This window comes from Cydia amplana, chromosome 16, assembly GCF_948474715.1.
Source record: "Cydia amplana chromosome 16, ilCydAmpl1.1, whole genome shotgun sequence".
Taxonomy (NCBI): Eukaryota; Metazoa; Arthropoda; class Insecta; order Lepidoptera; family Tortricidae; genus Cydia; species Cydia amplana.
In genome coordinates this window covers 3,437,818-3,462,246 of record NC_086084.1, presented here as the reverse complement: position 1 = coordinate 3,462,246, position 24,429 = coordinate 3,437,818, and the positions used below count along the sequence as shown (strand labels likewise).

The window sequence follows — 24,429 nt, the reverse complement described above, 5'->3', positions numbered from 1 at the left end:
AAGTTATCATAAGTAACACACAACCAATCACACCTTCTTACATAAGGTCGCCGGAAAATACAGTTTTTTTTATCTTTTGGAGGGAACTTTAAAAAAGTTTTACATTAAACCGTTACTTACAAAATTACGCGGTATCAAAATGAAGCATAGTTTAGTAAATTCAAATTTCAGCAGAACTTATAACCCAAGTGGTAGACAAAACGCTCTTTCAGATATAAAGCGGCTTTTAACATCTCGAGATCCAACCGCTCAAGAACAAGGCTGCGGTTATTTGATTGAAGTACTAAGTCGTTACAACAAAGAATCTGACCAAAGGACTCGTCTTGTAGAATATTTATTAGACAATGATATAACAGTATTTCTCTGCGAAGTAACATCGAACTTGGATTTAAATTTATTTAGGTAGGAACAGGTTTCCTGTTTTTTGTCAACATTGTAGCGTTATACCTTTTCTTTCCATGGGAAATCGTAGAAAATTAAGTAGGTAGGTATATCATTAGCATCAATAAAATAATGAGCGTAAATACCTACAAATCAATATAACTATGTAGAATAAGAAGTGACCAAATACATACCTACCTATATTGCAAAATATGTTTGTTAAAATTGTATTAATTTCTTTGGATGTTACCATCTATTTGATGCGGACCGTAGGTACTTTACATACCTACCACGTACGACGTACGGTTGAGTACGTTATCTTTTAAAGATTTTGTTATTATGTATTTAGATGTTACAATCTATTTGATGCGGATCGTACCTTAATTTAAGCCAACGTTATCTTTTTAAGTTGCAAGTTTTGTTTGCAACGTGATCCGTTTTATTTCTTTTACCTGTCCTCTCAGATCATTTGTCCGCTGCGTGCGTTTGCTATGGTGCGCGCGTCTATTTACGGAGCAACACGCCGCGCAGTGCGCGGCAGCGGCGTTGCGCGCCCTACAGCAACACACTGGCGCTATCGAGCCTATGCACTTCCTGTGTGACCTGCTCAATGGGTGAGTCGGTTTAAAAAACAAAAGTGACCGTTTCAAATATTCTAGGTCCATGGTTTCAATGTTTAACCCTTACATACATGATTTTTTCGTTTTGCCCGAAATTAATATATATATCACATAATTGTTTGCCGTTTCTAGGAAAAATAGTAAAAAAAATTATATCATCGATTTTCACTGGGAAATCAGTGTTAAAAGTTGCATAGTCTAAATCATATTTTTGGAAATATATAGCTATTAGTAAGGGGTATAGGAAAAATCTTAACTGCCAACAGAAAGGTACACTATTTGTGATGTTCCTACGATAAAATTTGTAAATATAAAATAATTACAAACCCCGAAAAATCTGACCAAAATCACATACTAAAAATCATCAACTTCCAGGTTTTCCAAGTTTTCCGACATTTCGTCTATAAACAAATGTAACTTTTATAAATTAAAATACTGCGTAAATTTATGTAATTATTCGGAAAATTTATTAGTTTTACTATTGAAATAATATACAAGAACAAATAGAATTTGTTTAATAATGCATAACATTTGATGTTTATGTTGTGTGTATAAATGCATCACTATGCATTTAAGGGTTAAATTGCTTTGGACTTTGATCCCAGCCGCCAGATCTCGCATATTTGTGATCTTTGTTTCTATTTGCTTGGCACACTGGCGCCATCGAGCCTATGCACTTCCTGTGTGACCTGCTCAATGGGTGAGTCGGTATATAAGAGTAGTTTTCTAAGGTGCGTCTATGCTCAGAGCAGCACGATAGGCGGCTGCGCAGTGCGCGGCAGCGGCGTTGCGCGCCGTACAGCAACACACTGGCGCCATCGAGCCTATGCACTTCCTGTGTGACCTGCTCAATGGGTGAGTCGGTATATAAGAGTAGTTAGCTAAGGTGCGTCTATGCTCAGAGCAGCACGCTGCGCAGTGCGCGACAGCGGCGTTGCGCGCCGTACAGCAACACGACACTGGCGCCATCGAGCCTTAAGTATATGCATTGGGTGAGTCGAAATTTAAAACGGTTGGGACTGTAATGTTAGTAGGTTCTACAGATTCGAGATAATCGAATTTGAAATAGAGAGCTGTGCAAAACACTGTTTTTAGAGTTAGTGGGCTGGGCACATTTTTGCTTCGTTCAACCACAGTTCCACCGATGGCCACCGCTGGTCAGAAAGGTCTTCGAGTAGCAACCATCTTTTATATGATAGGGTTGGGTCGGGAGTGGTGGTAGAAGCTATATACCTAATTATCTTGCGTCGTCTAAGCTTATTTTACCGTGGTTCGCTAAGCATACCTGGGACCCACTGGGACCAAGGCAACATATGCCCCTTAGAAAAGTTTTAAACCTATACTTCAACAAATGTTCCAGTATATCAGAGTTCAAAGCCATCCCCGCCCTCTCGCCGCACAGCGCGTTCTCCGTGGAGCAGCTCCTCGCCTGCCTCTCATCAATAGCGCCCCGCACCAACACCGGCCCCACAGTCCTCGCCAGCGCCCTAGTCCTCCAGGTAGGGTATGCAAAGCCAGCCCCGCCCACTCCCCGCACAGCGCGTTATCCGTGGAGCAGCTCCTCGCCTGCCTCTCATCAATAGCGCTCCGCACCAACACCGGCCCCACAGTCCTCGCCAGCGCCCTAGTCCTCCAGGTAGGGTATGCAAAGCCAGCCCCGCCCTCTCCCCGCACAGCGCGTTCTCCGTGGAGCAGCTCCTCGCCTGCCTCTCATCAATAGCGCTCCGCACCAACACCGGCCCCACAGTCCTCGCCAGCGCCCTAGTCCTCCAGGTAGGGTATGCAAAGCCAGCCCCGCCCTCTCGCCGCACAGCGCGTTCTCCGTGGAGCAGCTCCTCGCCTGCCTCTCATCAATAGCGCTCCGCACCAACACCGGCCCCACAGTCCTCGCCAGCGCCCTAGTCCTCCAGGTAGGGTATGCAAAGCCAGCCCCGCCCTCTCGCCGCACAGCGCGTTCTCCGTGGAGCAGCTCCTCGCCTGCCTCTCATCAATAGCGCTCCGCACCAACACCGGCCCCACAGTCCTCGCCAGCGCCCTAGTCCTCCAGGTAGGGTATGCAAAGCCAGCCCCGCCCTCTCGCCGCACAGCGCGTTCTCCGTGGAGCAGCTCCTCGCCTGCCTCTCATCAATAGCGCTCCGCACCAACACCGGCCCCACAGTCCTCGCCAGCGCCCTAGTCCTCCAGGTAGGGTATGCAAAGCCAGCCCCGCCCTCTCGCCGCACAGCGCGTTCTCCGTGGAGCAGCTCCTCGCCTGCCTCTCATCAATAGCGCTCCGCACCAACACCGGCCCCACAGTCCTCGCCAGCGCCCTAGTCCTCCAGGTAGGGTATGCAAAGCCAGCCCCGCCCTCTCGCCGCACAGCGCGTTCTCCGTGGAGCAGCTCCTCGCCTGCCTCTCATCAATAGCGCTCCGCACCAACACCGGCCCCACAGTCCTCGCCAGCGCCCTAGTCCTCCAGGTAGGGTATGCAAAGCCAGCCCCGCCCACTCCCCGCACAGCGCGTTCTCCGTGGAGCAGCTCCTCGCCTGCCTCTCATCAATAGCGCTCCGCACCAACACCGGCCCCACAGTCCTCGCCAGCGCCCTAGTCCTCCAGGTAGGGTATGCAAAGCCAGCCCCGCCCTCTCCCCGCACAGCGCGTTCTCCGTGGAGCAGCTCCTCGCCTGCCTCTCATCAATAGCGCCCCGCACCAACACCGGCCCCACAGTCCTCGCCAGCGCCCTAGTCCTCCAGGTAGGGTATGCAAAGCCAGCCCCGCCCACTCCCCGCACAGCGCGTTATCCGTGGAGCAGCTCCTCGCCTGCCTCTCATCAATAGCGCTCCGCACCAACACCGGCCCCACAGTCCTCGCCAGCGCCCTAGTCCTCCAGGTAGGGTATGCAAAGCCAGCCCCGCCCTCTCGCCGCACAGCGCGTTCTCCGTGGAGCAGCTCCTCGCCTGCCTCTCATCAATAGCGCTCCGCACCAACACCGGCCCCACAGTCCTCGCCAGCGCCCTAGTCCTCCAGGTAGGGTATGCAAAGCCAGCCCCGCCCTCTCGCCGCACAGCGCGTTCTCCGTGGAGCAGCTCCTCGCCTGCCTCTCATCAATAGCGCTCCGCACCAACACCGGCCCCACAGTCCTCGCCAGCGCCCTAGTCCTCCAGGTAGGGTATGCAAAGCCAGCCCCGCCCTCTCGCCGCACAGCGCGTTCTCCGTGGAGCAGCTCCTCGCCTGCCTCTCATCAATAGCGCTCCGCACCAACACCGGCCCCACAGTCCTCGCCAGCGCCCTAGTCCTCCAGGTAGGGTATGCAAAGCCAGCCCCGCCCACTCCCCGCACAGCGCGTTCTCCGTGGAGCAGCTCCTCGCCTGCCTCTCATCAATAGCGCTCCGCACCAACACCGGCCCCACAGTCCTCGCCAGCGCCCTAGTCCTCCAGGTAGGGTATGCAAAGCCAGCCCCGCCCTCTCGCCGCACAGCGCGTTCTCCGTGGAGCAGCTCCTCGCCTGCCTCTCATCAATAGCGCTCCGCACCAACACCGGCCCCACAGTCCTCGCCAGCGCCCTAGTCCTCCAGGTAGGGTATGCAAAGCCAGCCCCGCCCTCTCGCCGCACAGCGCGTTCTCCGTGGAGCAGCTCCTCGCCTGCCTCTCATCAATAGCGCTCCGCACCAACACCGGCCCCACAGTCCTCGCCAGCGCCCTAGTCCTCCAGGTAGGGTATGCAAAGCCAGCCCCGCCCACTCCCCGCACAGCGCGTTCTCCGTGGAGCAGCTCCTCGCCTGCCTCTCATCAATAGCGCTCCGCACCAACACCGGCCCCACAGTCCTCGCCAGCGCCCTAGTCCTCCAGGTAGGGTATGCAAAGCCAGCCCCGCCCACTCGCCGCACAGCGCGTTCTCCGTGGAGCAACTCCTCGCCTGCCTCTCATCAATAGCGCCCCGCACCAACACCGGCCCCACAGTCCTCGCCAGCGCCCTAGTCCTCCAGGTAGGTAGGGTATGCAAAGCCAGCCCCGCCCTCTCGCCGCACAGCGCGTTCTCCGTGGAGCAGCTCCTCGCCTGCCTCTCATCAATAGCGCCCCGCACCAACACCGGCCCCACAGTCCTCGCCAGCGCCCTAGTCCTCCAGGTAGGGTACCTAAGCAAAGACCGCTCTTCATTGTTGGCTACGACATCTTGACAGATGAATGTTGCGGTGTAGAGTTATCTTTTAACGTGAGTTAACTTGAACTTAGTGATGGTTAGGTTTAGGTAGGACTTTAAATTTTTTTCTTGGAGGGACTCGGATGTTGTGGTCCAAACGGTGGCCCGTAGCAAAAAATGTTCTATTACATTAAGTAATCTACATAAAATTTTCTACTAAAAAGATTCAGTGCACTTTTTCGCTAGGATCAATATTTTAAAATATATTAAAGTGGGAAAGTTACGTATAATTTGTTCTAGTCGTTGTTTTTTTAGTTTTTCGTAAATAACTCGTAAACGGTAGCCCACAGAAAAAAAATCTTTTACATTAATAATCTATTTGAGATTCCTTATAAAATAAATGCTACTTTTTTTCGCTAGGATCAATATAAAAAAATATATTACCAATTTGTAATCCATTCCCCCAGGCCCTGGTGTCCTACCAACCAGAGGACCTAGACCTGCGAAGCCAAACGGGGGCGAAGCTGGTAGAGGTCTTGGGAGTCTGGTTCGGGCTGCTCGTTGGGAGCTTGAATCATTCCATGCTGACTGGAGACAAGATGTGTGGGATGTACTTCGCTGTGACGTGTAAACTTGGACTCGATGTTATGAGGTAAGACCGCTTGCTTGTTTGGTCGTAGATTAGCGAAACTGACACATTGTTATCAAAATGATATTTAATTTTGTGGGCAGACTGGGTTGGATCTTTGTCCCAATATATGTATAATATTACTAGCGACCCGCCTCGGCTTTGCACGGGTTAACAAATTATACATAAACCTACCTCTTGAATCGCTCTATCTATTTAAAAAAAGCGCATCTAAATCCGTTGCGCAGTTTTAAAGATCTAAGCATGCATAGGGACAGACAGCGGGAAGCGACTTTGTTTTATACTATGTAGTGATGAATAGTCCGATCCCACGACCTCTCGACGCCTTATAATTACGACCCATATTTGAGCCATTGGGATAGGACAGATTAAGAAGTGACAGATAAATGAATGCGTATACTTTTTCTTTAAAACAAAACGTCTGTTAAAAACACTGTGTAAATATAGTTTTCGGCCAATTTTAATGCCTTTATCTGACTTTTTAGCTAACACTTTATCTGACTTTTTATCTTACGCCACATTGTATATAAATATCCTCTAATCTAACGTTCGAGACATTATTTTAGGCTAGCCAAACTACTCAACAGCGGCAAACCAAACCCCAGCTTCGTGCAATCAATTTTGGCCGACGAACAAGAAATAACAGCAGCAAAGCAATGTGCTCTCTCACTAAGGGATTCCATACACCGAGTTCTGCTTGAACTTGTTGGCTTTACTAAGGTACGTATAGAGGAGAATGATGTTCCAACACTTTTCTTATTCTATGTGGTTCAAATTTAATTTTCAGCTAGGGACTTGAAACTCCTTCTAAGGCCCACTTGCACCATCCCACTAACCCGGGGTTAAGCGGTTAAACCGTTAACCTAGTGTAAAATGGTACTGGTAACCATGGTAACTCTAGGTTTAACCGGTTAACACCGGGTTAGTGGATTGGTGTAAGTGGGCCTAAGTAAATTCCTCACTGCTGTGGGTCCTGCCTACGCTTTCCAATTTTCCCTATAGCGGCTCTTCAGTTCTACCTATCAGTTGCTATGCAGTTGCAGTTGTGGGAAGTGCCCAAGCCTTTTAACCGGGCATTTTAGCCTGTGATCACACGTATCGAGTACAGTGGCGAGAGAGTGCCCTCGGCCGAATACCGTGAAATGGGGTGAGTAGGCGCAAAACTGACATTCAAACCTCGATAACATTTTATTTTTACATATGCAAACTGAATGGTGTATATAATAAGTGTTCCGGACGTTTGTATTTTAGTTTTTATCTTATTTTGGGTAGTTCCATTTCATAACTTTGACGATAAAGAGGAAAACCCAACTCACCCCGTAGTGCCTCGTATTTGGGGTGAGAGGGCTTTTCATACAAAGGTGATTTTGGTAGAATGTTGGATCGATTTTTTTTTTATTATGAGTATTACTATAGTTCCAATTTAAATTGGAATGCATTGTTTTTGTGGCAGTAGCCTTAAAAAACCATCTCACCCCCCTCTCAAACCTTCTCTCCCCATTCATAACCCACCTCTCCCCGCGAAACCTACTCACCCCATTTTACGGTACCGAGTACTGGGGCCTTTACCATACTGTCCTTATTACGATTCTGTTTAGGACCTAAACTGTATCACTAAAGGACGGAGCTATGCGACTTATATTATATAGCTCCGTCCTTTAGCGATTCAGTTTAGGTCCTAAACAGAACAGAATCGCAATAAGGACAACTTGGAGGATACAACTAAACGGAGTTTAGCCATTAACGGGCTTTCCCCTCTGTCGAAAATAGGCGGCCAACGGTCATACACAATGTATGGACTGACGTTTATCTGACATGGCTATTTTTACGTTACGCATACATTTGACGTTCCCCTCCCCCGCAAAAATCGGCAGACTGTTTTGTACAGAAAATTACAGACATGGCGTCTCGGTTTGATTATATCCTCCAAGAAGGACAAAGGCATTCGGCCGAGGGCGCCTCGCCACTGTACTCGGTACGTGTGATCAAGGCATAAAGGTGTCCAGAGTCCAACCAAGTTTGTGATGGTCCAAGGTCATCTTAGTCGGGACGCGTTGAACCCACATGGTTGGCAACCACTGTTAGTTGGAAGCTTTGTTGGCGACCGTGATCACGATGTCCCGTGACTGTCGGTAGAATATTTTATTTTCTTAGCTTTTTTATAGTAAATTCACAAGTTAAGAATAAGGGATAAAAAAACGTAAAAACGCTGAATATTCGCCAATGAGTTTTATACAAATCTAAGTTGGCAATACCTTGCAAAAAACGTGTTCCCATTGGTCAGCCATGTGTCAAACGCATGTCAAACGCATCGGTGTTGCCAGTTTCCACCTTCCAAAAATGCTAGACCTATTTTAATTTCTAGGAAAATCAAAGCCAGCTTTCCACAGAAGAATACGGAGTGTTCCTGAAGTTTATGTTGAACTTCTTGTATGAAGTAACCTCTGAACAACTGCCAGAGTTCTGTGACGTTTTGTTCTCCAAAGGATACCTGATTATGCTGCCACAGTCTCAAATCGATAGGTAGGTGAAATAACAAGATATACAAAGGAGTTAGGAGTGAAAATATTGTGAACGCTAATCCGAAAACGGAAGTACAAGATATGTACTGCACAGCGCCACTCGTACATTTTGTGGATTCGACATTTTTTTTTTCGATTCATTCGATTCCTCTACGGAGTAAGCACCATTTACTGCTGTGACAGATTTGTAACTTTCTAAGTAAAGAAAGAGAGGTATCTATTGTCAACTAGCAGTACTGATAATGTCCACTACTTGACGCTAGATGTCGACTACGAAATAACTCGCGTTTTGGTAAGAAAACTTATGTATGGAGTTACCGCTCTTTCTTTACGTATATTTCTCTATGCTATTACAATATTTTGCACTACTCTACGGTGTACGCGTATTTCAGTATGTACATCAAAGACTCAATAAAACTTTGGCTTACATCATATTAGACTAAATCCCTTACTTTTTCAGAAACGATATGACCGTGCGCAATGTGAGCACCCTAATACTAGGTGAAATGCTGAAAGGTTTAGCTCAGAAGTACCTAGAAGTTGACTCTGGCTCAGACAACTACACTAGTGCAAGAGATATACATGTTAGTTTTCTATATAGTCACAGAATAAATAATAGTACTAGGTACAGAAGACTGTCGGATGTCCGTTCCACACCAATTTTGGTGGCTAGCCATAAGCCGCGCGTGGCGCTGTCGCCACCTAGCGGCCATATCTGTGCTGATCGTAACAAACGCGTTTTGTTAGAGAGTGAGTCTTCTGTACCTAGTACAAAAAAAAAAGTACATACTTTTAGCTACCTGTAGCAAAGCGACGAAATCGCAGGGTGAGATATAGGTACCTACATCACACATCGTATTTTACCGACCATTACCGACATTGTAAAATATGAACATATTAACACGTAACTAACGTATTTAAGTCATAATAGTGTAGCATATACATTTAAGTAATCGTTACAATACTTCTTCGTACTTCTGATGATATTTAATTTTACTGAAATACATTTTTGGGTTTTAAAACACCACTCTTGCACGCCACTACTAGCGCCATCTAAATCCATTGACATGAACTATTTTGGTTACGCCCTTCATGACTGGAGGGCGTTAGTACACTAGTTTACAGATTGGTGGATGTTTCATGTAGTTTCTATAACGTAAAAAGATTACAATATATTTAGTATTTTTTAAATCTTGATTTTTATTATTTTAGCTGTACGTGGTTTGTGAAAATTACAAGCTGGTGTAACAGCTGCTAATCGTTAATTCTCCTACTCCTTGATAGAGGGCGCTAGTAGTATCGTATCTTTGTAGTTGTACAAACAGCTAATCCTTTCCCATCGTATTTTCACGGAAACGCACAAACGTGTAATGCTGTCTCAGTCAGTCTCAGAACAAAGAGTACTGAGGTTGACTGAAATAGCATGACAATACGAACGTTTCCGAGAAAATACGATGGCAAAGAATTATGCACTACATCTGTATTTTACCATAGAGAAAAAAATACATAGATAGCTCACTCCATACATCAGTTTTAATACCAAAAAGGATATTAGCATCTAGCATCGAGTAGCGGAACTATCAGTACTGCTACTTGACAATAGATGTAGCACCGACCGGAAAGTCTTATGCTGTTGAGATAAGACTTTCCGGTCGGTGCTACATCTATTGTCAAGTAGCAGTACTGGTAGTTCCGCTTAGGGTTGTCATGACGATTCCGAAATGTATGGGAATATCCGCGGATCCGGATCCAGATCCGGATAATTACATACATTTCGGATCCGGATTGCAAACCCTAGTTCCGCTACTCGATGCTAGATGTAGACACTGAAATTAATAGTCTAACTGATGTATGGAGTGAGCACTCTTGTCTTACTATATTTCTCTATGTTCTCTACAAACTGTTTGTTAATATTTACAGATGGGCTTAGTGGAACTCCAAAATGGAATAGAGCAGCCGCACAATATCGGAGACCAGCTACAAAAGAGACATCCATACAGCCTGCTCGTCTACATTTACTTCTATTGCCAATCTTCTGACAAGTATACTAGGATTATACAAATTTATTTATTTTATGCTAATATACACTTTAGTGGTTTTCCAGCACAGAAGGGTCCTCATGAATCATAATGACCTTTTTATCTGAAATTACAACAGAAATTCTGATAGGATGGTCCTTATTGCGCATGAAGCGTAAGGGCACTAAGGGCCCTTCTCTTTGGAGAGCCACAATTTCTAAAAGTATAAAATCTTTCTATAGTCTAATACATTTATCTAATTTGAAATTACAAATATTTTTAAACACATTTCTCGACCTACAAAATACCACTTTCCGGGCACTACTAGCACCATCTTCTTATTCATATTTGAACTATTTTAGTTACGCTACTCATAGCTAGATGGCGTTAGTAGTACTATGGTTATAACTGTTTTCCGGGTTTCATTTCGCATTTTTCCAGTTACCGAATTTTGGACTTTCTGTCGATACCCGTAACGTCTATATTCCTTTCAGTCCTGGGGAAGCCACGGCGCCGCTGTTGCCGTACCTGACGGAGCACATACTCCGCTTGCCAAGGAATTTTACGCCACCTCCGTACATAATAAAGGCTCTTTGGCTAGTTTTTGCTGTTAGTTTAGTATCCTATTACCACGATTTAGGTATATTCCTTGAACAAAAAATCTGGACCTGAAATTTTAGAGAATAAGTATGAGGATGAGTATGACTTTAATTTTTATGTCAATATCGACTCCACGGCTCACTATAGTCTCACTGTGTGATGAAAACTCCGATACCTATTTATGACAATAAAATTGAAAGAGTCCTTTTTTTTTTTGCGTCATACACAGTTTACCCAGATACTACAATTAAAGTACATTGCGATACAAGTGCGAAAAGTAGGATTTTCGCACGTGTACTTATTGTAGTGCTAATTACCGTACGGTAAAATAACACCATATGTACTATAAATGTGTAATATAGGCGGTCAAACAACTTTGTCAGTAGAAAACTGCGCGAAATTCAAATTTTCTATGGGACGAATGCGCTTAGCGCCTACATTTTTAAATTTGCTTTTTTCTACTGACGGATTTGGCTTGACAGACTATATTAATTACCAGGGATGTTGCGAATATCCGCATCGGCATCCGCAACCGCGGAACTTCAGCATTATTTTCAACATCCGCATCCGCATCCGCATAAAATCGATGCGGATTTAATGCGGATGCGGATGTGGAACAGGTCGGTACAGGAACGTCTTAGCATCGGCGTAAGTGCTAGACTGCTAGGTAATTTAGTCATTAACCAAAAAAACCTATTAGAAATGAGCAGTCAAGCGTGAGTTTTTGAGTGAGGACTTAATGTACGGAACTCTTGGAACGAGAGTCCGACTCGCACTTGGCCGGTTTTTTGAAATAAAAATTACTAAAATGTAATATTTGACGTTTTTATGGTACTATCTTGACATCCGATGTGAGCCTTTAAAAATCCGCATCCGCATCCGCATCCGCGGATGTCAAAAAATCGGTATCCGCAACATCCCTGTTAATTACCATTTCGTTTCCCAAAAGATGTCTTCAATATCATCTGGCACGCTATCCTCACTGAAGGAGCGAGTGTATCTAGAGAAAGCCACGGACCGTCTCGTGTCCATGCTGTGCCCGGAACCCTCCCTATACTACACTCATAACCCGGCTCTGCTGCTGTGGGCTTTCATCTCGCGTCGGATCCATGAAAAAGTTCGGCTGCAAGTGGTAATGATCCTGAAAGATTCATATATCTCTAGACGACCGACTATATGTAGTTGGTCAAACCAATTCGTCAGTAAATAGGAATAAAACAAACTATACTCTTCCTTTTCTTTTGGGTGCTAGTAATAGTGTAAGACAAAGATAGTATGATTCTTCTGTCTATGTTTGAAACGAGACAGTCCTTTGACACACTATAGGTACCCAGAAAAGTTATGGGCCGTTTTCGTTAGTCATACTTAATTAATTTGGTTTAGAAACGCGTCACTTTCAGGATTGCCATAAAACAAACCTAACCTAACCTATCTATAGGATATCCTTTCAAAAATCCTGAAAAGTTAACGGTTTCAGTTTTATGACTAATGATATTATGACAAACAATACATTATGACTTAAAATATTATGGGAAACAAAGGGACCCCATATTATAGGTAATATAAGAAGAATTTGGTAACTGAGTGTAATGAAAGAATATTGTAGGTTACCTAATCACATAATACTTCATAATACCTAGATATTTAATTGTAGTTGAATTCAATTTAAATATAAAAATTGTAAAAATATAATTAGCTTCTAACTCGTGAAAAATAAATCCACTCGCAACTCTCAAAATACGAAATATAAACCACTAATGACCATTTTAGCTATCCCAATGGTTCAAGATTGAAGACTCCCTACCATCAGAGCTGATCTCCGACCCCGGTGTATGGGAGCTCCTTCTCAGCATTCTCACATCTAGCAAGGACGCTCAGGTCCTGCAGAACTGCAACAAAACCATCTATAGTTGTCTGGAAGAAATAGATGACGATGGGAAAGAGGACTTTGGGCTGATTGTATGGCCTATGCTGCCCGAAGTGCTGTCTAAAGCTTTGATAGACTTCGATAGTACGATTGGTAGGTGTCTAACGTGTCTAAGTAATGCAGTTAGTAAGTATTAATAAGTAGTAGTAGTAGTAAACTCTTTATTGTACAAAAAGAAACTTATTAAAAATAACAAAAAAAAGTACGAAGGCGAACTTATCCCGTTGAGGGATCTCTTCCAGTAAGATTTTAAGTATTTTAACTACAGTACATTATTAGATTGAGGTAAAGCCAAAAACGCTTAAGACTCTTTACCTTAAGCTTGTCCTCACAACAATTACATTCACTAAGGCCCGACGCCAATATTCTCACTTCCAACCTGTACCTTTCCAGAGACCAATATATGCTACCTCCTAGAGCTTTCCTCTCAGAGCTCAACGACGCTCTTTAAGTTAGCTGTCCTCACAACAACTATATTCACTAAGGCCCGACGCCAATGTTCCCACTTTCAACCTTTCCAGAGACCAACATATGCTACCTCCTAGAGCTCTCCTCCGCGCTAGTCCCTGAAGAGTTCGACGACGCTCTTTACCTTAAGCTAGCTGTCCTGACAACTGCTATATTCAGTATATTCACTAAGGCCCGACGCCAATGTTCCCACTTTCAACCTTTCCAGAGACCAACATATGCTACCTCCTAGAGCTTTCCTCCGCGCTAGTCCCCGCAGAGCTCAACGACGCTCTTTACCTTAAGCTAGCTAGCCTCACAACCGCTATATTCACTAAGAGCTGAGACGATCCGTTGTTCCTAATTACACCTTGTAACCTTCAAGAGACCAAAATATGCTAGCTGTCCTCACAACAGCTATATTCACTAAGACCCGACGCCAATGTTCCCACTTTCAACCTTTCCAGAGACCAACATATGCTACCTCCTAGAGCTTTCCTCCGCGCTAGTCCCCGCAGAGCTCAACGACGCTCTTTACCTTAAGCTAGCTAGCCTCACACCCGCTATATTTACTAAGAGCTGAGACGATCCGTTGTTCCTAATTACACCTTGTACCCTTCAAGAGACCAACATATGCTAGCTGTCCTCACAACAGCTATATTCACTAAGGCCCGACGCCAATGTTCCCACTTTCAACCTTTCCAGAGACTAACATATGCTACCTCCTAGAGCTTTCCTCCGCGCTAGTCCCCGCAGAGCTCAACGACGCTCTTTACCTTAAGCTAGCTAGCCTCACAACCGCTATATTCACTAAGAGCTGAGACGATCCGTTGTTCCTAATTACACCTTGTACCCTTCAAGAGACCAACATATGCTAGCTGTCCTCACAACAGCTATATTCACTAAGGCCCGACGCCAATGTTCCCACTTTCAACCTTTCCAGAGACCAACATATGCTACCTCCTAGAGCTCTCCTCCGCGCTAGTCCCTGAAGAGTTCGACGACGCTCTAAAGAGCGTAGCAGTTGTCAGGACAGCTAGCTTAAGGTAAACCTTAAGCTAGCTGTCCTGACAACTGCTATATTCAGTATATTCACTAAGGCCCGACGCCAATGTTCCCACTTTCAACCTTTCCAGAGACTAACATATGCTACCTCCTAGAGCTTTCCTCCGCGCTAGTCCCTGAAGAGCTGGACGACGCTCTCTGCCTGAAGCTAGCTGTCCTGACAACCGCTATATATTCACTAAGGCCCGACGCCAATGTTCCCACTTTCAACCTTTCCAGAGACCAACATATGCTACCTCCTAGAGCTTTCCTCCGCGCTAGTCCCTGAAGAGCTGGACGACGCTCTCTGCCTGAAGCTAACTGTCCTGACAACCGCTATATATTCACTAAGACCCGACGCCAATGTTCCCACTTTCAACCTTTCCAGAGACTAACATATGCTACCTCCTAGAGCTTTCCTCCGCGCTAGTCCCTGAAGAGCTGGACGACGCTCTCTGCCTGAAGCTAACTGTCCTGACAACCGCTATATATTCACTAAGACCCGACGCCAATGTTCCCACTTTCAACCTTTCCAGAGACTAACATATGCTACCTCCTAGAGCTTTCCTCCGCGCTAGTCCCTGAAGAGCTGGACGACGCTCTCTGCCTGAAGCTAGCTGTCCTGATAACCGCTATATATTCACTAAGGCCCGACGCCAATGTTCCCACTTTCAACCTTTCCAGAGACCAACATATGCTACCTCCTAGAGCTTTCCTCCGCGCTAGTCCCTGAAGAGCTGGACGACGCTCTCTGCCTGAAGCTAACTGTCCTGACAACCGCTATATATTCACTAAGACCCGACGCCAATGTTCCCACTTTCAACCTTTCCAGAGACTAACATATGCTACCTCCTAGAGCTTTCCTCCGCGCTAGTCCCTGAAGAGCTGGACGACGCTCTCTGCCTGAAGCTAGCTGTCCTGATAACCGCTATATATTCACTAAGGCCCGACGCCAATGTTCCCACTTTCAACCTTTCCAGAGACCAACATATGCTACCTCCTAGAGCTTTCCTCCGCGCTAGTCCCTGAAGAGCTGGACGACGCTCTCTGCCTGAAGCTAACTGTCCTGACAACCGCTATATATTCACTAAGACCCGACGCCAATGTTCCCACTTTCAACCTTTCCAGAGACTAACATATGCTACCTCCTAGAGCTTTCCTCCGCGCTAGTCCCTGAAGAGCTGGACGACGCTCTCTGCCTGAAGCTAACTGTCCTGACAACCGCTATATATTCACTAAGACCCGACGCCAATGTTCCCACTTTCAACCTTTCCAGAGACTAACATATGCTACCTCCTAGAGCTTTCCTCCGCGCTAGTCCCTGAAGAGCTGGACGACGCTCTCTGCCTGAAGCTAGCTGTCCTGACAACCGCTATATTCACTAAGGACAGGGACGAGGCGCGGTACAACTACGAATTCGCTTGCCTCAGGTTTAGCTTGTACTTGTTGAGTTTCGCTAACAAGCAGAACGATAATAGAGGTAAGAAGTTTATTTGTGACGTTCCACGGCAAAAGGTACCTTATGGCACTTGGCGCTTACGTCGCATAGCGCCGCAATAATAATAGCGCGCGACGGCGGAGCGGCGTTAATAATAGCGTAAGCGCCAACGGCCATAAGGTACCTTTATCCGTGGGACGTCACATTTAACTTTTAGCGTAGTTCTTGATTCGTGACTACAATTTTCGGGATTAACTAGACTCTATTGTTCATCTTAGCATTTTCCCTGTGCATCCTACAGGAATCCGAGGTCCACTGTGACACCCTAATCCCAATAATGCAATAACTGCAAGCGCTAAATATATACGGCGTTATTCATAAACGGCTGCTAACTTAATCAGTCGTTATGTCATAGAGAGGGACATACGACGATCATCAGCTGGTTAACTTAGAAGACGTTTATGAATAACGCCGATAGTCTTTACGGAAGTGAATGTCATCTGGTTTTCCAACGGAAAATTAGGCTGTGTTAGGATCAGTACGGTTTTCTCACGATATTTTCCCTCACCGAAAAGCGATTGGTAAAAAATATCAAATGATATCTTGTGCAAACGTATGAACTGAATAATATCCTATTTCTAGTAACCATATCAGTTCAGGATGTTCATTAAAATAGATATTTACGTTTCTCTATTAATAACATACGTTTAAACCCCAGTACTAGTGACATACATGAGCCGGGCCGGCTTCCTTCCTCGTCTGCTCTCCGTAACCAACAGCATGGACACCAGAGTTGCCTGTATCGCCCTACAGCTGCTCTCGTACATCGTGCATTACTTCACGAAGAATAATTATCAAGTAAGACACGGGTTTAAGTAAGACTCTCATCTTAGCATAGCGTTTAAACGAATCCCGGCTGCATTCCTGACTGAATTTACTGTTTCTAAATTTGATAATTTCTGCCCCAAATACCCACGTCATGTCAAATTTTCTATTTTAAGATCCTACGCACTAAAAGTCACGTCATGACAGCATTCCTTGGATTGGATGGATTTGAAGACTAAAACGATTACAAGAGTAGGAACTGTTTTATTCAATTTCCGTGTTAAGTTAGTTACCACTCAGAACCCCTAGTGTGAATTAGTGAGCAATCATACCATACCTTTGGCCTATAGTCGAGTAGATGGCTTTAATATTAATATTTAAAATGTAACACATATTAATGAAAGAATAAGGATCAAAGTCAAATGGCGTTCTAACAGATTTATGTTCTGTCGAAAGATGGCAGTAAATTTACCGTGGCTACATAATTTACTTTGCAATCCGTCTCTATACACTCTTCTGTTTGGTAATAGAGTCACTACTGGTTTGCAGTAAATAATAAATAAACCTTAAAACAAATAGTGTTTTCTTTCAAAAAGTATTTTATCTTAAAACAAGTATCTTGAAAATACGTATCTTGTATCTTGTATTTCAAATACCATTTCCAAAAGTATCTTGTATCTGATATCTTAGATACTTGACTTCCTAGTATATTGTATTTTGTATTTTAGATACTTTTTATAGGGTAGGTTGTACATCTCTGGTGAGCATGACAGGGATTTTGAACAGCGCCAAGCAGGACGTTTTGGAAACTCAAAATCCCACACAAACGCGTACGTCATGTGACGCTAACGAATGAAATTTACACTAGGGGTACTGATACTACTGATTACATGACATCATCAATATTATTATGCGTTTTACAGCCAAAATCCCTCCTCCAAATCCAATCCCACCAAATAATCAAATCCCTCCGAGACGACAGCAGTTCAGAGCGCGGGGCATCTCTGCTTCAACTACTATACATGGTCCTCAACTCCGGGCCAAATTCGCCTCTCGTCCTGTCTTGTGACTTCGAGGTCTCTAATGAGCAACAGTACGACGCGTTAAGGGCTCTGATGTTGAGGATTCAGATGCTATGTTGTAAGGTTAGTAGTAGTAGTATAAATTACTATCTGAACTCTGAATCCCATATTCCCGATTTATAACCTGTCTTGTGACTTCAAGGCTTTTGATGAACAGCAGTTAGTATGATGGGTTCCGGCACTATCCTCCTAAGGCCCAAGGTCTTACCTATTGTACTCTAGTATTTTCCCTGGACGTTTTTTCCGGCCCTCAGAAGTATCTGATCAGCCAAAACGTATGAAAAAGTAAAAAAAAATTCGGGATTTCGGGGTTGGTGCCATAATAAAAGTAGCTCAGTTTAGCGAGTAGAATCGAGCCCTGGATTTAAAGCCCCATAGTCAGAGACACCCTGTATTATACCACAATACAATACAAATACTGTTTATTGCACACCTCAATTAAAGAACATAATACAAAAAGAAAACAGAAACACAAGCAGAGGTAAACAACAGGCGGTCTTATCGTTAAAAAGCGATCTCTTCCAGACAACCTTTGGATAGCGGAAATTAACCACCACCAAATTACTACTGAAATTACCACTGTTGTATTAAATACAATTTAAACAAATATTTAAATTTTTCATGTACAACACTTTACTTCCCTTCCTTTCTATCTCATAACAAAGGAGCACTAAAACAATAGTAGTCATAGTAGATACTTCATCATACATGTAATTATTATGATGAACGAGGAGGTTATTAAGTAATAAGGAAATTCTTAAAGTACCTAGGTACTAAAATTAAACTTGGTTAGGTTTTGATCATCTTCACACTTTAATTTTATAGGAAATACGCTAAATGGCTCATCTCAAATGGGTATACGTTTTATGCCGAGTACCCACACATATTGGGCCAACGTAGGCAAATCTAAGGGACGCAGCTATGCGGTGGAATGAGATAGCAATATTGTTTGCTCCCTCTTACGCATTACTGCGTCCCTTAAATCAGCCTACGCTGGTCCAATATGTGTACTCTGCATTAGTTTTTCAAACGTCGTTCCAACTCCTGAAATAATTGGATATTACATGGCCATTGGATACCGCCTATTTTGCCTTTCCGTAATTATTACTCTTGGCACAGGAATATAAAAACCAACCCTCCGGCGCTTGGAAAACCCTCGGCGCTATTTTCAGACACGCGATTTTCAACAAAAGCGACTCCAAGCTAGTTGCCACACTGACATCGCAACCCTGGACGCACACCCTCATACACTTCCAAATAACACAAGACATCACTGAAGACTTCCTAACGTTTACTCAGACATGGCTAAGTCTTATGAAGATTACGTTGAAAAACTCTAGAGAAAAGAATAAGGGTGGGATGTCTAAGCATAGTTTGGTTTGTAAGACGCTGTTGTTAATAAAGAAGTATCTGGTAGTTGAAGATAAAGACGGAGTTGATGCCAGGCAAAAAATTTTGGGAACCGTTAAAGAGATTTTAGAGGATTCGGATTTGAACGTTTAATGATTACCTATACTTGGTCAACCAGATCTTGACAATAGAAAAAGGCGGCAAATTTGAAAAATGTAGGCGCGAAGGGATATCGTCCCATAGAAAATTTGAATTTCGCGCCTTTTTTACTGACAAGATTTGGTTGACCAGCTATATCTTGTGTTTTACCTATGATATTTGCCAGATTAATTTACAGATAATTTCCTGTTTAACTATTTTAATGGCATTGGAATGCCATGACAGTTCGTGACATTTCTACTCATGACCAAAATGGTCATGTCAAAAACTATTTGTAGAATAAGTCAAATCGAGCCCTTCAAGTTTATTTAACCTACTTAATTGTTTTAATTCTGTTTTTATTCCTAATGCTAACTTTGCTTGAGACACCTTGGTTTTTTTCCTTTTGATTCGACTGATTAAGCATTAAGTAAAACTTTGATTTATTACCTCACCGGTTAGAACGATTTTCCAACGTCGATTGAGTAACCAAATGTAATGTAACGAAATTATACTTTCCTTTTTTACGTGGTTTAAGGTGTAGTCATTATATACTTACCCTGTCGAGTCTGTCCGATAGGAACTGATATTGTTATTTAACAACACAATTTGTAACAAACAATTACAATTTACTCAATGTATAATAACATCTTTGAATAACTGGTAACCAAAAGGTGGACAAATACCTCCGATTGTAAAGTTAATAAAGCTATCATCACAAATATGTGTTCATTTATTATTAAAATTTCGTTTATAAAAAAACAACATCGTGAAGTTTGCATCATTTTCTTTAAATAAATGGTAAAGTTAAGTTAAATGGTAAGCATTAGCCGGCTCGGTTACCTACTAAATTACTAACATTCGATTAATATCGTATTTTAGCTTTAAATAATGGGTTTATATGAAAGTTTTGCTAACCTTACACTACGTAATGCATAATACTGTTATTATCAATAGAAAATAGCAGTGATGAAGCGTTTTCAAACTTAATTCATAGGTAATCAATAAACCCTACACAAAAACGTAACACACGCAGTTTGCAAAAGTACTAATTAACTTTCTATTTCTATCGATTGCCCAAAATATTCCGGAACTACTTTCCATGCCTCATACTTTCCAAAGGACGAGAGAAATTATAGCAAAGTACCTACTCATACATGCGCGCCGCACTTGCTATGAGCTATGAATAAAAATGAGTAAGGAAAGCCGAACCGATAGTTATTATTTATTTATCGGCATGAAACTATATCATTTGTATGCGAAATCGTCCTTTAAAGGCGAGGGTGATGTGGAGGTTTCGTAATAAGATTATAATGAAAAGGCGGTGAGGAAAAGTGTTTATATTTTCCACAAAATGGTGGACATTTTCAATGAACCTAACTAGTTTCAGAGTATTATATTACTTGTTGTAGCGACGTTTAGTAGGTTCTTCCTTACGTACTGCATCTTCCGGAAGCATTTTACGTTCGACGTTATATAATAACGGCGTGAATAAAATAACTATCAAGTATAAGCATGTGTAAACATATTTACCTTATACGAGTTATACGAAACGTCGGTAAATATCGTTCTGCACTCTCCCCAATAGTGACCACTTTCGATGTATAGAGATAAAACTAGTTTGTTATCTCTATTAGGCAAAACCCCTATTAAAAGGGACAACTGTTGGATGATATAAGTGTCACTAATATCAACAATTACACGATAAGAGCTATACATATAAATAATAGAAAGACTCATAAACCACCAGGAAAAAAAATTTAACCACAATAAAAATGTCATAATTTCAGAAATACACCGACTCCTATTGAGCATAGATTCGATCGAGCGAGTATTTGTTACTAGAAAACTTTTCAAAAGTCTAATTGTTTTGTAAATTAATTTTTCTCAGTGGTGCTATTATGGTAAAATTAAAAAGGTAGAAATTATTCCGATGACTCGTCTGGCCTAGTGGGTATAACTTATACTTAGTGATCCTGCCTGTAAAGCCGATGGTCCCGGGTTAGAATCCCGTTAAGGGGATTTATTTGTGTGAAGAACACAGATAGTTGTTCCTGAGTCATGGGTGTTTTCTATGTATATAAGTATGTATTTTGGGTCTTAGTTTGGGGCTAGGTTGATCTGTGTAAGATGTTCCCTAATATTTATTCATCTTATCAAAGGCGTTGTCACCTCCCACTACCTACTTACTTACTTACTTAACTATGATATAAACACCCTCTTTAGATTTACCCCTGAAATTTGGCCATGTGATTTAGTCGTGATCGTCTAGTCTAGCGTTAGGACCCCTCGAAATGAACCGCGGTACCCTAAGTTCTTTAATGAGTATCAGCTAAATTTTGGACTCTGATTTTACTTACAATTACCTGGACTTTAGGTTAAATAACTTACTAGAATAATTTATTAAATTACAAAAATAGTACTGAAAGTTACCAGAATTTATTATTGTAATGTAAATGGAGTTATATTTTACTTCAAATAATATTATTTAGGTAAATGCAGCATATATGATAATATGAATATAAAAGAAATATGTTTGGTAAAATGAGTTTAAAAATGGGGTTGGTAGAAGCCTGCTACAATCTATTAAGCCTCCGGGATAACATATGAGTAGCACTCCTGGGGTAAGCCCATTTACACCTAGCATTTCAAGTTAATATTATTAACTACCAGCTTCTATACGAAATATGCTACCCATACGCTCGATGCAGGACTGGGGGCTCCTAGTCCAATCAGCAAGGTCAATTGGAACTCCTACCCTACTCTTTAGCCAGACGGGCTATGACCAACACTTCGGAACCTATGCGTGCCTAGATGACTATGAAGAGAAGTGTCAAAGTATCCATCAGTCATCAAAATTACTATTCTTTTTTATTTCAAAAGCTAGGGATGCGAATCCCATTTCCATTCCCCAGAACTAAAATATAAGCTGTATTTCTAGTTTTTTAGAAGCATAAACGAAGTACTAAGTTTATTTGTTAAAAATATACTATATTTCATGAGACTGAAATATCAAGATGAGCATTATTTCACTCAAATTATCCTTTGGATTACTCTTGCCTGCCAAAGGTTCCCTAAAACAGCTAGTCATCGATTTTCTATCTCCGAATAGACTGTGTTCCTAATCCCAACTTGATATTTATGATTTTATTGTGTAAATACCTTAGAAACATGATTGTAATACTCAGTACCTCGTCTTTACATCAGAAAACCAGAACTTCATAAATAAAAATAGAGATAAAATTTTACGTTAATTATTTTCCCCAAATAGATTAAAATATTGGAAGATTTAAACAATTGAAACCCTTTACCTATTAACGCACAATTTTAGTATAGTAAGACCGTAGTTGAAGTCCCTTAAAAAGAGAAATACATCAGTTTTACAGACCAAGACTAGAACGAACCCTAAATTCCGAATAATCAGTGTGTGAATTTACCCTAAACCTACCCTTGTCCCTACTCTAGTATAACCAAAGTACAGTTCGTACTTACCATCGACCTGGTACTTTGGAATATACGCAAGTGTATCCCTACTAAGAAGCTGTAAAAGTTCGGCGAGCGATTCCGAGAATGCAACCTAACAGCTCGTGGTCTTGTCTCCCCCCATGGCGGGTTGCACAGAGGCAGGGTGGCAACATGGGTAAGACAGGACCCTATTATGTATATAAGTGGTATAAATAAATATATTTAATATACGAAGCCTCCAAATACTGTAGATTTCAAATGGGCCCAGATTACTCCGGATGATGCGCACGTGACATCCCCATTATTCATCTAACAGCTGGACATTGGAGTGCTAAGGAGGGAGACGTTTTTCACCTTCTATGTTGGTAAAGAGAAGGTGCCAAGATAACCCTCATCTTGGAACAAAAAGACTCCTAGACAGCTCACATTTAACACCGCAAGGGGTGAGCGGTCCAGCCGGACAAACAGTCAGTCCAAACAATGATCTGGTTTTAAAAAATATAGCAAAAGACCCCATAGTAAAACACTAAAATAACTAGGTTCAATTTTACGAACCAAACTACTCACAAAATCAAACTAACTAAACACAGAAGTGAAATTCCCTTAGACACCGCTATCTAAGTTCAGTTTTATGACGATATTGTCCCCACAAAACCAAACACAGACACGCCTTCCAAGTCCCTGTTATGCAACGATATTGTCCCTGCATAACGTGACGGCACTTAGAAAACACAGTGTAGAAAACTTCACTATAACAACACACAGTAGCAAAGAATCCCCGCAATAGCCCAAGTTCAGTTTTACGACGATATTGTCCCCGTAAAACTAAACACAGACACGCTTTCCAAGTCCCTGCTATGCAACGATATTGTCCCTGCATAACGTGGCGGCACTTAGAAAAACATTGCGTAGGAAACTTCACTATATTTAAATCCCGTACACGGTAACAAAGAATCTCCACAAAAGTCTAAGATCAGCTTTACGACGATATTGTCCCCGCAAAACCAAACACAGACACCATTTCCACGTTTAAATTCACCAGGATAATTCCCGGCAAAAACAAACATAGTAACAGTAGTAGAGGAACTTTGCTCACCGAATATTTAAACGCCCGAGAACCAGAGTCACTGCTAGCCGATGGTTGAAGAATGAATGAATACCGGCGGTCCGCTCCTGCCTTTTATACTCTTTTACTGGCGACATACTGGCGACATACTGGCGACATACTGGCGACATACTGGCGACATAACGGCGACATACTGGCGACATAATGGCGACATAATCGCGACATAACGGCGACATAACGGCGACATAATGGCGACATACTGGCGACACAATGGCGACATACTGGCGACATAACGGCGACATACTGGCGACATAATGGCGACTGGCGACATACTGGCGACTGGCGACATAATGGCGACATAATGGCGACATACTGGCGACATACTGGCGACATACTGGCGACATAACGGCGACATAATGGCGACATAACGGCGACATACTGGCGACATACTGGCGACATAACGGCGACATAATGGCGACATAACGGCGACATAACGGCGACATAACGGCGACATAACGGCGACATACTGGCGACACAATGGCGACATACTGGCGACACAATGGCGACATACTGGCGACATAACGGCGACATAACGGCGACATAACGGCGACATAACGGCGACATAATGGCGACTGGCGACATACTGGCGACTGGCGACATAATGACGACATAACGGCGACACAATGGCGACATAACGGCGACATAATGGCGACATAACGGCGACATAACGGCGACAT

General features: G+C 43.1%; 2 protein-coding genes across 2 annotated transcripts in view; both read left to right on the top strand.

Annotated features, from left to right (window-relative positions):
* LOC134655403 (putative phosphatidate phosphatase) overlaps window positions 1–24,429 on the top strand; it is a 214,056-nt gene that overhangs the window by 102,169 nt on the left and 87,458 nt on the right. The window lies entirely within an intron of this gene.
* Window positions 72–19,176, top strand: LOC134655334 (uncharacterized). Its single transcript, XM_063510785.1, has 15 exons — window positions 72–402; window positions 846–995; window positions 2,362–2,500; window positions 5,589–5,773; window positions 6,337–6,490; window positions 8,136–8,293; window positions 8,753–8,876; window positions 10,213–10,334; window positions 10,805–10,919; window positions 11,860–12,042; window positions 12,681–12,930; window positions 15,605–15,808; window positions 16,485–16,624; window positions 17,515–17,736; window positions 18,793–19,176. Exons 1-15 carry the CDS (start codon window positions 140–142, stop codon window positions 19,174–19,176), a joined length of 2,793 nt encoding a protein of 930 aa, XP_063366855.1. The 5' UTR covers window positions 72–139.

Bases quoted from the DNA above. Each gene is read 5' to 3' on its own strand.
- LOC134655334 (XM_063510785.1), top strand. From the start codon at position 140: ATGAAGCATAGTTTAGTAAATTCAAATTTCAGCAGAACTTATAACCCA. The intron at 996-2,361 runs GTGAGTCGGTTT...CAAATGTTCCAG, and splicing joins CTGTGTGACCTGCTCAATGG to TATATCAGAGTTCAAAGCCA. The intron at 6,491-8,135 runs GTACGTATAGAG...TTTAATTTCTAG, and splicing joins AACTTGTTGGCTTTACTAAG to GAAAATCAAAGCCAGCTTTC.